At 43.4% G+C, this 15,649-nt stretch overlaps 1 protein-coding gene across 1 annotated transcript in view; it reads right to left on the reverse strand.

Moving 5' to 3' along the window:
* Positions 1 to 15,649, reverse strand: part of LOC118396898 (voltage-gated potassium channel subunit beta-1) — a 45,981-nt gene that overhangs the window by 6,053 nt on the left and 24,279 nt on the right. Inside the window, exons 7-10 of the mRNA XM_052468507.1 lie at positions 14,801 to 14,921; positions 14,380 to 14,474; positions 4,620 to 4,740; positions 4,198 to 4,286 (exon numbers count right to left, since the gene is read on the reverse strand). Coding sequence (XP_052324467.1) covers positions 4,198 to 4,286; positions 4,620 to 4,740; positions 14,380 to 14,474; positions 14,801 to 14,921 — 426 coding nt within the window. The remainder of the gene's footprint in view (positions 1 to 4,197; positions 4,287 to 4,619; positions 4,741 to 14,379; positions 14,475 to 14,800; positions 14,922 to 15,649) is intronic.

Below are 15,649 nucleotides of genomic sequence, written 5' to 3' on the forward strand. Positions count from 1 at the left end.
GTAATACATGCATCACTAGCCATTTTAAACAATGTCACTTTATATAATGTTTACATACCCTACATTACTCATCTCATATGTATATACTGCACTCTATACCATCTACTGTATCTTGCCATCTTGATGTAATAAATGTATCACTAGCCACTTTAAACAATGTCACTTTATATAATGTTTACATACCCTACATTACTCATATCATATGTATATACTGCACTCTATACCATCTACTGCATCTTGACTATGCCGCTCAGCCATCACACACACTCATATTTTTATGTACATACTCTTATTAATTCCTTTACACTTGTGTGTATAAGTTAGTTGTTGTGAAATTGTTAGGTTAGATTACTTGTTAGATATTACTGCACGGTCGGAACTAGAAGCACAAGCATTTCACTACACTCGCATTAACATCTGCTAACCATGTGTATGTGATAAACAAAAATGTGATTTGATAAGCAAATATATATATACTGGAGCTATAGCCATAACCATGGTCCATGTTGTTTATAAGTAGGATACCATTTCTAATGTAGTTGTTATTAAGGAGGTTTAGTTCATTGTTCATTCAATGCTTGAAGTCTAAATTGGAGAAAAGGAGGTTTTAGTAAGGAGGGGATGGTGTGGGTGACTGGCTGGTGTCTGTTGGGGGTGGGTATTGTGTGTGAAGGTTAGTATGCATGATTATTGACATGTGGGTGGATATAGTAGGTTGTTTGCGTGGGTGTTGATGGGGAGAAAAGCAGTAATATGTTGTCTAATCACTGACTACTGTGTGTCCTACTGTGTGTCCTACTGTGTGTCCTACTGTGTGCCCTACTGTGTGCCCTACTGTGTGCCCTACTGTGTGCCCTACTGTGTGTCCTACTGTGTGTCCTACTGTGTGTCCTACTGTGTGTCCTACTGTGTGTCCTACTGTGTGTCCTACTGTGTGTCCTACTGTGTGCCCTACTGTGTGCCCTACTGTGTGCCCTACTGTGTGCCCTACTGTGTGTCCTACTGTGTGTCCTACTGTGTGTCCTACTGTGTGTTCTACTGTGTGTCCTACTGTGTGTTCTACAGACCAATCCTGCTGCTTCTGGTGATGACGATGATCTAGACACCAGCTTCAGTAGTACAGAGCCTGTACACCCATTGGATGAAAGCTTTCAGCCTGTACACCCATTGGATGAAAGCTTTCAGCCTGTACACCCATTGGATGAAAGCTTTCAGCCTGTACACCCATTGGATGAAAGCTTTCAGCCTGTACACCCATTGGATGAAAGCTTTCAGCCTGTACACCCATTGGATGAAAGCTTTCAGCCTGTACACCCATTGGATGAAAGCTTTCAGCCTGTACACCCATTGGATGAAAGCTTTCAGCCTGTACACCCATTGGATGAAAGCTTTCAGCCTGTACACCCATTGGATGAAAGCTTTCAGCCTGTACACCCATTGGATGAAAGCTTTCAGCCCGTATTAAGCTGAAGCTCAACATCCTCTGACTTTGAAACCAGCCAGGACAGCCGAAGGTATTTATAAAAGCACAATACCCTCTTGAGAAAACAAAAAATCACCAAAACATATATTATACTGTCTACCAGACGAGTGTTCCTCAAACTTGTCGCACCCCTGCACTCAGGTCTTTGGCATAGGAGAGAGAGGCTGTTCGTATACTATTCTAGCCTATTCACTCTATTGTTGGCAGTGCTGGTCTACTCAACAGTATAACTGTAGGTGCTCATATACATAAATTCCCGACTAAACTGTCTACAAGTCAAGCACACCCTCAAACTTTTCACATCTTTGCTAACAGCCCATCTCAATGGCCTATTATTGACTCTTAGTGTAACGAAACACATACCAGTTTACTGTACCCTTTGCTTACAGATGGACATGGTTTATTGTATGGTTACACATCCTCATGATCAGTCGTCATGCCTTTCCAGGAAGACTTACAATACAAACACATTTTCTGGGCTGTATGTTCCTATCTAAAATAACATCAACAAATGTTTTGTCATCTTGTTGGGAATAGGAATCAGAAGTATCCATGGTAGCTCGGATAGACAGTGCGTGGTAACAGAGCTCCTGTGAACCTGTAAACTAGTATTTTTGAAAAGCCTGCCTTCGAGGGTGGGAACAAGGAAGTATGACTCCCATCAGGCTGTAGTGTTTACAAAGCCAGGGGAAATGAGTCAACCTAGACACTCTGCAATGTCGTGGCAGACAGAAACATCATTGAGACAAGCCCAGTGGCTCTATTGAGCAGGACAGCCATATCAACTCGTGCAGTCAGCGAAACACAAAGGCCACGATAATTGCTACAAAACATGACTCCGTTCATTCTTAGATCAGACAACAGGCTCAATTGACCAATGATGTCATTGGTTGAATTCTCCCGGTGTGAAAATTAATTCTCTGAAAACACCCTAACCGTATAATGGAAAAACAGCGAAGTTTCCCTTTAAGATTAGGGTTAGGAGTTAGGGTCAGATTTAAGGTCAGGGTTAGATTTAAGGTCAAGGTTAGATTTTAGGTCAGGGTTAGATTTAAGGTCAAGGTTAGATTTAGGTCAAGGTTAGATTTTAGGTCAAGGTTAGATTTAAGGTTAGGGTTAGATTTAAGGTTAGGGTTAGATTTAAGGTCAGGGTTAGATTTAAGGTCAGGGTTAGATTTAAGGTCAGGGTTAGATTTAAGGTCAGGGTTAGATTTAAGGTCAAGGTTAGAGTTAGGTCAAGGTTAGATTTAAGGTCAAGGTTAGATTTTAGGTCAAGGTTTGATTTAAGGTCAGGGTTAGATTTTAGGTCAAGGTTAGATTTAAGGTTAGGGTTAGATTTAAGGTCAGGGTTAGATTTAAGGTCAGGGTTAGATTTAAGGTCAGGGTTAGATTTAAGGTCAGGGTTAGATTTAAGGTCAAGGTTAGAGTTAGGTCAAGGTTAGATTTAAATTTAAGGTTAGGGTTAGATTTAAGGTCAGGGTTAGATTTAAGGTCAGGGTTAGATTTAAGGTCAGGGTTAGATTTAAGGTCAGGGTTAGATTTAAGGTCAGGGTTAGATTTAAGGGCAGGGTTAGATTTAAGGTCAGGGTTAGATTTAAGGTCAGGGTTAGATTTAAGGGCAGGGTTAGAGTTAGGTTAGGGTTAGATTTAAGGTCAGGGTTAGATTTAAGGTCAGGGTTAGATTTAAGGTCAAGGTTAGATTTAAGGTCAGGGTTAGATTTAAGGTCAGGGTTAGATTTAGGTTAGGGTTAGATTTAAGGTCAGGGTTAGATTTAAGGGCAGGCTTAGAGTTAGGTTAGGGTTAGATTTAAGGGCAGGGTTAGATTTAAGGTATTTTACACTGCTGCTACTCTCTGTTTATTATCTATGCATAGTCACTTTAACTCTACCTACATGTACATATTACCTCAATTACCTTAACTAACCGGTGCCCCCGCACATTGACTCTGTACCGGTACACCCTGTATATTGTCTCGCTATTGTTATTTTACTGCTGCTCTTTAATTATATATATTTTTTCGTAAAACTGCATTGTTGGTTAAGGGCTTGTAAGTAAGCATTTCACTGTAAGGTCTACTACACCTGTTGTATTCATCATTTCACTGTAAGGTCTACTACACCTGTTGTATTCAGCATTTCACTGTAAGGTCTACTACACCTGTTGTATTCAGCATTTCACTGTAAGGTCTACTACACCTGTTGTATTCAGCATTTCACTGTAAGGTCTACTACACCTGTTGTATTCAGCATTTCACTGTAAGGTCTACTACACCTGTTGTATTCAGCATTTCACTGTAAGGTCTACTACACCTGTTGTATTCAGCATTTCACTGTAAGGTCTACTACACCTGTTGTATTCGGCGCATGTGACAAATACAATTTTGATTTGATTTTAAGGTTAGGGTTAGGAGTTAGGTTTAGAGTTAGGTTAAGGTTTGGGTTAGGTTTAGAGTTAGGTTAAGGTTTGGGGAAAGTAGGAATTTGAATGGGAATACATTTTCACTCCCCAAAGATGTGTGTGTGTGTGTGTTTACCACAGGAGGCTGCTGAGGGGAGGACGGCTCATAATAATGTCTGGAAACAGAGCAAATGGAATGGCATCAAACACATGGAAACCATGGAAACCATGGAAACCACGTGTTTGATACCATTCCAATGATTCCACTCCAATGATTCCACTCCAGTCATTACCACCAACCTCCTGTGATGTTTACCTGTATGGAACCCAGGTTCTCTGTTAGCTGCTCTGGACTGGAGGATCCCAGGAGGACTGAGCTCACCCCTTCGTTCCTCAAACACCAGGCTAGGGAAGAAGAGAAGGAAAGAGTACAGAATGGAGAGAGCGGGGGGGCATTTATGGGTTGTTTAATCTAGTGCGACAATAATGGCATTCCTCATTTGGTATTTTATTAGGATCCCATTAACTGTTGAAAAAGCAGCAGCTACTCTTCCTGGGGTCCAACACAAAACATGGAACAGAATACAGAGTGACATAACACAGAGCATCAATAGACAAGAACAGCTCAAGTACAGAACGACATACATTTACATGGGAATGTACTGCTGACATCCACTTGGTGGCGCTCTAACATCATTAATACTGAAACAACGTAGTGTCCATGCTCCTCTCTCTCACCCACGGCCAGCTGTGGGAGAGTACAGCCCAGCTTCTCAGCGATGTGTCCCAGCTCCTTCAGCTTCGCTTGCTGTTTCCTCCCATCCTCACTCACTATCTTCTCCTTTAACCACTGGTACGACTGCAGAGAGAGAAAGAGAGAGAGACAGAGAAGAAGAGGGAAAGAGAGGAGAGGGAGAGTTAGAGAGAGAGAAAGAGGGAGGGAGGGAGATACAGAGAAGAAGGGAAAGAGAGAGAGAGAGAGAGAGAGAGAGAGAGAGAGAGAGAGAGATAGAGGGAGGGAGGGAGGGAGGGAGGGAGGGAGGGAGAGACAGAGAAGAAGAAGGAAAGAGAGTTAGAGAGAAAGGGTGAGAGAGAGGAGAGGGAGAGACAGAAGAAGAGGGAAAGAAAGGAGGGGGAGAGTTAGAGAGAAAGAGGGAGGGAGAGAGAGAGGGAGGGAAAGGGAAGGAGAAAGAGAGGGAGAGAGGGAGGGAAAGGGAAGGAGAGAGAGAGGAAAAGAGGGAGGGAGAGAGGGAGGGAAAGGGAAGGAGAGAGAGAGGAAAAGAGGGAGAAAGAGAGGGAGGGAAGGAGGGAGAGAGAATGAGGGAGAGAGAATAAGGGAGGGAGGGAGAAAGAGAGGGAGAAAGAGAGGGAGGGAGGGAGGGAGAGAGAGAGGGAGGGAAGGAGGGAGAGAAGAGGGAGAGAGAATGAGGGAGGGAGAGAGAAAGAGAGGGAAGGAGAGAGAGAGAGAGGGAGGGAAGGAGGGAGAGAGAGGGAGGAAGGAGGGAGAGAGAGAGGGAGGGAAGGAGGGAGAGAGAGGGAGGGAAGGAGGGAGAGAGAGAGAAAGAGGGGATGTAAAATGTGAGAAAGGAGAGAGGGAGATGAGAAGAGGAACGGAGAGGAAGATTTCCACCATATTGGCTTCCAGTTCCAGCAGATAGATCAGTGGCAGATACTGTAGATCAGTGGCAGATACTGTAGATCAGTGACAGATACTGTAGATCAGTGGCAGATACTGTAGATCAGTGGCAGATACTGTAGATCAGTGACAGATACTGTAGATCAGTGACAGATACTGTAGATCAGTGACAGATACTGTAGATCAGTGACAGATACTGTAGATCAGTGACAGATACTGTAGATCAGTGACAGATACTGTAGATCAGTGGCAGATACTGTAGATCAGTGGCAGATACTGTAGATCAGTGACAGATACTGTAGATCAGTGACAGATAGATCAGTGACAGATACTGTAGATCAGTGGCAGATACTGTAGATCAGTGGCAGATAGATCAGTGACAGATACTGTAGATCAGTGGCAGATACTGTAGATCAGTGACAGATAGATCAGTGACAGATACTGTAGATCAGTGGCAGATACTGTAGATCAGTGGCAGATAGATCAGTGGCAGATACTGTAGATCAGTGGCAGATACTGTAGATCAGTGGCAGATACTGTAGATCAGTGGCAGATAGATCAGTGACAGATACTGTAGATCAGTGACAGATAGATCAGTGGCAGATACTGTAGATCAGTGGCAGATAGATCAGTGACAGATACTGTAGATCAGTGACAGATACTGTAGATCAGTGACAGATAGATCAGTGGCAGATACTGTAGATCCTTCTGTGGCTCAGTTGGTAGAGCATGGCGCTTGTGATGCCAGGGTAGTGGGTTCGATTCCCGGGACCACCCATACGTAGAATGTATGCACACATGACTGTAAGTCGCTTTGGATAAAAGCGTCAGTTAAATGGCATATATTATTATTATATATTATCAGTGACAGATACTGTAGATCAGTGGAAGATACTGTAGATCAGTGACAGATACTGTAGATCAGTGGCAGATACTGTAGATCAGTGACAGATACTGTAGATCAGTGGCAGATACTGTAGATCAGTGACAGATACTGTAGATCAGTGGCAGATACTGTAGATCAGTGGCAGATACTGTAGATCAGTGACAGATACTGTAGATCAGTGACAGATACTGTAGATCAGTGACAGATACTGTAGATCAGTGACAGATACTGTAGATCAGTGACAGATACTGTAGATCAGTGACAGATACTGTAGATCAGTGGCAGATACTGTAGATCAGTGACAGATACTGTAGATCAGTGACAGATACTGTAGATCAGTGGCAGATACTGTAGATCAGTGACAGATACTGTAGATCAGTGACAGATACTGTAGATCAGTGGCAGATAGATCAGTGACAGATACTGTAGATCAGTGGCAGATACTGTAGATCAGTGGCAGATACTGTAGATCAGTGACAGATACTGTAGATCAGTGACAGATACTGTAGATCAGTGGCAGATACTGTAGATCAGTGGCAGATACTGTAGATCAGTGGCAGATACTGTAGATCAGTGGCAGATAGATCAGTGACAGATACTGTAGATCAGTGGCAGATACTGTAGATCAGTGACAGATACTGTAGATCAGTGACAGATACTGTAGATCAGTGACAGATACTGTAGATCAGTGACAGATACTGTAGATCAGTGGCAGATACTGTAGATCAGTGACAGATACTGTAGATCAGTGACAGATACTGTAGATCAGTGACAGATAGATCAGTGACAGATACTGTAGATCAGTGACAGATACTGTAGATCAGTGGCAGATAGATCAGTGACAGATACTGTAGATCAGTGGCAGATACTGTAGATCAGTGGCAGATAGATCAGTGGCAGATACTGTAGATCAGTGGCAGATAGATCAGTGACAGATACTGTAGATCAGTGGCAGATACTGTAGATCAGTGACAGATACTGTAGATCAGTGGCAGATACTGTAGATCAGTGGCAGATACTGTAGATCAGTGACAGATACTGTAGATCAGTGACAGATACTGTAGATCAGTGACAGATACTGTAGATCAGTGGCAGATACTGTAGATCAGTGGCAGATACTGTAGATCAGTGACAGATACTGTAGATCAGTGACAGATACTGTAGATCAGTGGCAGATACTGTAGATCAGTGGTAGATACTGTAGATCAGTGACAGATACTGTAGATCAGTGGCAGATACTGTAGATCAGTGACAGATAAGATAGTGGAAGTAGATCAGTGGCAGATACTGTAGATCAGTGACAGATAGATCAGTGGCAGATACTGTAGATCAGTGGCAGATACTGTAGATCAGTGACAGATAGATCAGTGGCAGATACTGTAGATCAGTGGCAGATAGATCAGTGACAGATACTGTAGATCAGTGACAGATACTGTAGATCAGTGGAAGATACTGTAGATCAGTGGAAGATACTGTAGATCAGTGACAGATACTGTAGATCAGTGGCAGATACTGTAGATCAGTGACAGATACTGTAGATCAGTGACAGATACTGTAGATCAGTGGAAGATACTGTAGATCAGTGACAGATACTGTAGATCAGTGGCAGATACTGTAGATCAGTGACAGATACTGTAGATCAGTGACAGATACTGTAGATCAGTGGAAGATACTGTAGATCAGTGACAGATACTGTAGATCAGTGACAGATACTGTAGATCAGTGGCAGATACCGTAGATCAGTGGCAGATAGATCAGTGACAGATACTGTAGATCAGTGGCAGATACTGTAAATCAGTGGAAGATACTGTAGATCAGTGACAGATACTGTAGATCAGTGGCAGATAGATCAGTGACAGATACTGTAGATCAGTGGCAGATACTGTAGATCAGTGGCAGATACTGTAGATCAGTGACAGATAGATCAGTGGCAGATACTGTAGATCAGTGACAGATAGATCAGTGGCAGATACTGTAGATCCTTCTGTGGCTCAGTTGGTAGAGCATGGCGCTTGTGATGCCAGGGTAGTGGGTTCGATTCCCGGGACCACCCATACGTAGAATGTATGCACACATGACTGTAAGTCGCTTTGGATAAAAGCGTCAGTTAAATGGCATATATTATTATTATATATTATCAGTGACAGATACTGTAGATCAGTGGAAGATACTGTAGATCAGTGACAGATACTGTAGATCAGTGACAGATACTGTAGATCAGTGGCAGATACTGTAGATCAGTGGCAGATACTGTAGATCAGTGACAGATACTGTAGATCAGTGACAGATACTGTAGATCAGTGGCAGATACTGTAGATCAGTGACAGATACTGTAGATCAGTGACAGATACTGTAGATCAGTGGCAGATACTGTAGATCAGTGGCAGATAGATCAGTGACAGATACTGTAGATCAGTGACAGATACTGTAGATCAGTGACAGATACTGTAGATCAGTGACAGATACTGTAGATCAGTGGCAGATACTGTAGATCAGTGACAGATAGATTAGTGACAGATACTGTAGATCAGTGGCAGATACCGTAGATCAGTGACAGATACTGTAGATCAGTGGCAGATACTGTAAATCAGTGGAAGATACTGTAGATCAGTGACAGATACTGTAGATCAGTGGCAGATAGATCAGTGACAGATACTGTAGATCAGTGACAGATACTGTAGATCAGTGGCAGATACTGTAGATCAGTGACAGATACTGTAGATCAGTGGCAGATACTGTAGATCAGTGACAGATACTGTAGATCAGTGGAAGATACTGTAGATCAGTGACAGATACTGTAGATCAGTGGCAGATAGATCAGTGGCAGATACTGTAGATCAGTGGCAGATACTGTAGATCAGTGGCAGATACTGTAGATCAGTGACAGATACTGTAGATCAGTGACAGATACTGTAGATCAGTGACAGATACTGTAGATCCGTGACAGATACTGTAGATCAGTGACAGATACTGTAGATCAGTGACAGATACTGTAGATCAGTGACAGATACTGTAGATCAGTGACAGATACTGTAGATCAGTGGCAGATACTGTAGATCAGTGGCAGATACTGTAGATCAGTGACAGATACTGTAGATCAGTGACAGATAGATCAGTGACAGATACTGTAGATCAGTGGCAGATACTGTAGATCAGTGGCAGATAGATCAGTGACAAATACTGTAGATCAGTGGCAGATACTGTAGATCAGTGACAGATAGATCAGTGACAGATACTGTAGATCAGTTGCAGATAGATCAGTGACAGATACTGTAGATCAGTGGCAGATACTGTAGATCAGTGGCAGATACTGTAGATCAGTGGCAGATACTGTAGATCAGTGGCAGATACTGTAGATCAGTTGCAGATATTGTAGATCAGTGACAGATACTGTAGATCAGTGACAGATACTGTAGATCAGTGACAGATACTGTAGATCAGTGGCAGATACTGTAGATCAGTGGCAGATACTGTAGATCAGTGACAGATACTGTAGATCAGTGACAGATACTGTAGATCAGTGGAAGATACTGTAGATCAGTGGCAGATACTGTAGATCAGTGACAGATAGATCAGTGGCAGATACTGTAGATCAGTGGCAGATAGATCAGTGACAGATACTGTAGATCAGTGACAGATACTGTAGATCAGTGGAAGATACTGTAGATCAGTGACAGATACTGTAGATCAGTTGCAGATACTGTAGATCAGTGACAGATACTGTAGATCAGTGACAGATACTGTAGATCAGTGGAAGATACTGTAGATCAGTGACAGATACTGTAGATCAGTGGCAGATACTGTAGATCAGTGACAGATACTGTAGATCAGTGACAGATACTGTAGATCAGTGGAAGATACTGTAGATCAGTGACAGATACTGTAGATCTGTGACAGATACTGTAGATCAGTGGCAGATACTGTAGATCAGTGACAGATACTGTAGATCAGTGACAGATACTGTAGATCAGTGACAGATACTGTAGATCAGTGGCAGATACTGTAGATCAGTGGCAGATACTGTAGATCAGTGGCAGATACTGTAGATCAGTGACAGATACTGTAGATCAGTGACAGATACTGTAGATCAGTGGCAGATACTGTAGATCAGTGACAGATACTGTAGATCAGTGGCAGATACTGTAGATCAGTGGCAGATACTGTAGATCAGTGGCAGATACTGTAGATCAGTGACAGATACTGGAGATCAGTGACAGATACTGTAGATCAGTGACAGATACTGTAGATCAGTGGCAGATACTGTAGATCAGTGACAGATACTGTAGATCAGTGGCAGATACTGTAGATCAGTGACAGATACTGTAGATCAGTGACAGATACTGTAGATCAGTGGAAGATACTGTAGATCAGTGGCAGATAGATCAGTGGCAGATACTGTAGATCAGTGACAGATAGATCAGTGGCAGATACTGTAGATCCTTCTGTGGCTCAGTTGGTAGAGCATGGCGCTTGTGATGCCAGGGTAGTGGGTTCGATTCCCGGGACCACCCATACGTAGAATGTATGCACACATGACTGTAAGTCGCTTTGGATAAAAGCGTCAGTTAAATGGCATATATTATTATTATATATTATCAGTGACAGATACTGTAGATCAGTGGAAGATACTGTAGATCAGTGGCAGATAGATCAGTGACAGATACTGTAGATCAGTGACAGATACTGTAGATCAGTGGCAGATACTGTAGATCAGTGACAGATACTGTAGATCAGTGGCAGATACTGTAGATCAGTGGCAGATACTGTAGATCAGTGACAGATACTGTAGATCAGTGACAGATACTGTAGATCAGTGGCAGATACTGTAGATCAGTGACAGATACTGTAGATCAGTGACAGATACTGTAGATCAGTGGCAGGCAGATATACTGTAGATAAGTGACAGATACTGTAGATCAGTGACAGATACTGTAGATCAGTGACAGATACTGTAGATCAGTGACAGATACTGTAGATCAGTGGCAGATACTGTAGATCAGTGACAGATACTGTAGATCAGTGACTGTAGAGATACTGTAGATCAGTGGCAGATACCGTAGATCAGTGACAGATACTGTAGATCAGTGGCAGATACTGTAAATCAGTGGAAGATACTGTAGATCAGTGACAGATACTGTAGATCAGTGGCAGATAGATCAGTGACAGATACTGTAGATCAGTGACAGATACTGTAGATCAGTGGCAGATACTGTAGATCAGTGACAGATACTGTAGATCAGTGACAGATACTGTAGATCAGTGGAAGATACTGTAGATCAGTGACAGATACTGTAGATCAGTGACAGATACTGTAGATCAGTGGCAGGATCAGTGGCAGATACTGTAGATCAGTGACAGATACTGTAGATCAGTGACAGATACTGTAGATCAGTGACAGATACTGTAGATCAGTGACAGATACTGTAGATCAGTGGCAGATACTGTAGATCAGTGACAGATACTGTAGATCAGTGGCAGATACTGTAGATCAGTGACAGATACTGTAGATCAGTGACAGATACTGTAGATCAGTGACAGATACTGTAGATCAGTGACAGATACTGTAGATCAGTGGCAGATAGATCAGTGACAGATACTGTAGATCAGTGGCAGATAGATCAGTGACAGATACTGTAGATCAGTGACAGATACTGTAGATCAGTGGAAGATACTGTAGATCAGTGACAGATACTGTAGATCAGTGGCAGATACTGTAGATCAGTGACAGATACTGTAGATCAGTAGATACTGTAGATCAGTGGACAGATACTGTAGATCAGTGACAGATACTGTAGATCAGTGACAGATACTGTAGATCAGTGACAGATACTGTAGATCAGTGGCAGATACTGTAGATCAGTGACAGATACTGTAGATCAGTGGCAGATACTGTAGATCAGTGACAGATACTGTAGATCAGTGACAGATACTGTAGATCAGTGACAGATACTGTAGATCAGTGGCAGATCAGTAGATCAGATACTGTAGATCAGTGACAGATACTGTAGATCAGTGGCAGATACTGTAGATCAGTGGCAGATACTGTAGATCAGTGGCAGATACTGTAGATCAGTGACAGATACTGTAGATCAGTGACAGATACAGATACTGTAGATCAGTGTGACAGATAGATCAGTGACAGATACTGTAGATCAGTGGATACAGATGACTGTAGATCAGTGATCAGTGACAGATACTGTAGATCAGTGACAGATACTGTAGATCAGTGGAAGATACTGTAGATCAGTGACAGATACTGTAGATCAGTGGCAGATACTGTAGATCAGTGGCAGATAGATCAGTGACAGATACTGTAGATCAGTGGCAGATACTGTAGATCAGTGACAGATACTGTAGATCAGTGACAGATACTGTAGATCAGTGACGTAGATCAGTGGCAGATCAGTGACAGATACTGTAGATCAGTGGCAGATACTGTAGATCATCAGATAGATCAGTGAGATACTGTAGATCAGTGGCAGATAGATCAGTGACAGATACTGTAGATCAGTGACAGATACTGTAGATCAGTGACAGATACTGTAGATCAGTGGCAGATACTGTAGATCAGTGGCAGATACTGTAGATCAGTGGCAGATACTGTAGATCAGTGGCAGATACTGTAGATCAGTGACAGATACTGTAGATCAGTGACAGATACTGTAGATCAGTGACAGATACTGTAGATCAGTGACAGATACTGTAGATCAGTGACAGATACTGTAGATCAGTGGCAGATAGATCAGTGACAGATACTGTAGATCAGTGGCAGATAGATCAGTGACAGATACTGTAGATCAGTGGCAGATACTGTAGATCAGTGGCAGATAGATCAGTGGCAGATACTGTAGATCAGTGGCAGATAGATCAGTGACAGATACTGTAGATCAGTGACAGATACTGTAGATCAGTGGCAGATACTGTAGATCAGTGGCAGATAGATCAGTGACAGATACTGTAGATCAGTGGCAGATACTGTAGATCAGTGACAGATACTGTAGATCAGTGACAGATACTGTAGATCAGTGGCAGATACTGTAGATCAGTGACAGATAGATTAGTGACAGATACTGTAGATCAGTGGCAGATAGATTAGTGTCTGATAGATTAGTGGCAGATAGATTAGTGGCAGATACTGTAGATCAGTGGCAGATACTGTAGATCAGTGGCAGATACTGTAGATCAGTGGCAGATACTGTAGATCAGTGGCAGATACTGTAGATCAGTGACAGATAGATCAGTGACAGATACTGTAGATCAGTGGCAGATACTGTAGATCAGTGACAGATACTGTAGATCAGTGGCAGATACAGATCAGTGACAGATACTGTAGATCAGTGGCAGATACTGTAGATCAGTGGCAGATACTGTAGATCAGTGGCAGATACTGTAGATCAGTGGCAGATACTGTAGATCAGTGGCAGATACTGTAGATCAGTGACAGATACTGTAGATCAGTGACAGATACTGTAGATCAGTGACAGATACTGTAGATCAGTGGCAGATACTGTAGATCAGTGACAGATACTGTAGATCAGTGACAGATACTGTAGATCAGTGACAGATACTGTAGATTAGTGACAGATACTGTAGATTAGTGACAGATACTGTAGATCAGTGACAGATACTGTAGATCAGTGGCAGATAGATCAGTGGCAGATAGATCAGTGGCAGATACTGTAGATCAGTGGCAGATAGATCAGTGGCAGATAGATCAGTGGCAGATACTGTAGATCAGTGGCAGATAGATCAGTGGATGACACTGGATCCGACAGGACGCTCAAGTTCCAAGGCAAAATTTGACGTACGTCCAGGTACCCAGGAAGTCGGGCGATGACTTAAAAAAACCTCCACCAAGGGCAACGTTGAGCGCCATTACCATCAAGTAGGCTTGCGGTTTGCTAAGGCGTTGTGGACTGTTGTTCAATCCCAGTGCTAGAGACCGTGAGAGCTTGTTGAGTGGATACAGAGTTTACCTTCATGGAAGCCCTGGAGGTTTCTGGGATGCCGTTCTGGTACTTCCCCGTGATGATGCCACAGGCCAGCGGAGACCACGTCATCGCCCCGACACCTGTCACCATGGACACCAGAGGGAATGTGGGAACAGAGAGGGAGTGAGTGAGTGACAGATAACTGTGAGATCTCTAACACAGTCAGTCAGACACCAAACAGACACTCAGGAAATCCGCAGTCTGAACCAAAGCAGATGTTAGGGGAGTGTTCTCAGGAGGACGTTATCATATCACATGATCACAATAATTGACAATCACGTAAGAGTTGATTATGGATGTATCCACAGATTATCCAATGGTTGTGTGTGTGCGCGTGTGCGTATGTGTGTGAACCGCCCAGCAGATGAGGGAAGGGGCGTGGCCAGCCTGGATGATTGACACATGCCTATCTTGTGGTAGAGTTCTGGAAGCTGGACCTCCACCTTCTCCCTCTGGAAGAGATGGTACTCAGCCTGCTCACACACCGGAGGGATCAGGTTAAACTGTCTGGCCACAGAGTACGCCTCCTAGAGAGAGTGGGAGAGAGAGAGGGAGGGGATTAGGTTAAACTGTCTGGCCACAGAGTACGCCTCCTAGAGAGAGAGAGAGAGAGAGAGAGAGAGAGAGAGAGAGAGAGAGAGAGAGAGAGAGAGAGAGAGATCAGAGAGAGAGTAGAGAGGAGAGAGAGAGAGAGAGAGAGAGGAGAGAGAGAGTGAGAGAGAGAGAGAGAGAGAGAGAGAGAGAGAGAGGAGAGGGATCATAGTTAAACTGAGAGAGGAGAGAGAGAGAGAGAGAGAGAGAGAGAGAGAGAGAGAAGAGAAAGAGGGAGGAGATAGAGAGAGAGAGAGAGAGAGAGGAGAGAGAGAGAGAGAGAGAGAGAGAGAGAGAGAGATATGATCAGGGAGCCACAGAGGCCTCCTAGAGAGAGAGGGAGAGAGAGAGAGAGAGAGAGGGGGAGGGATAGGGGAGCAGGGAAGAGAAAGAGAGGGAGGGATAGAGAGAGTGAGAGAGAGAGAGAGGAGCAGGGGAAGAGAAAGAGAGGGAGGGATAGAGAGAGTGAGAGAGAGAGAGAGGAGTAAGAGAGAGAGTGAGAGAGTGAGAGAGTGAAGAGTGAGAGAGAGAGAGAGAGAGAGAGAGAGAGAGAGAGCGAGAGAGAGAGGAGGGGAGCAGGGGGAAGAGAAAGAGAGAGGGAGGGATAGAGAGAGTGAGAGGGGAGGGGAGGGGAGCAGGGGAAGAGAAAGAGAGAGGGAGGGAT

Source organism: Oncorhynchus keta, chromosome 18 (assembly GCF_023373465.1).
Source record: "Oncorhynchus keta strain PuntledgeMale-10-30-2019 chromosome 18, Oket_V2, whole genome shotgun sequence".
Classification (NCBI taxonomy): Eukaryota; Metazoa; Chordata; class Actinopteri; order Salmoniformes; family Salmonidae; genus Oncorhynchus; species Oncorhynchus keta.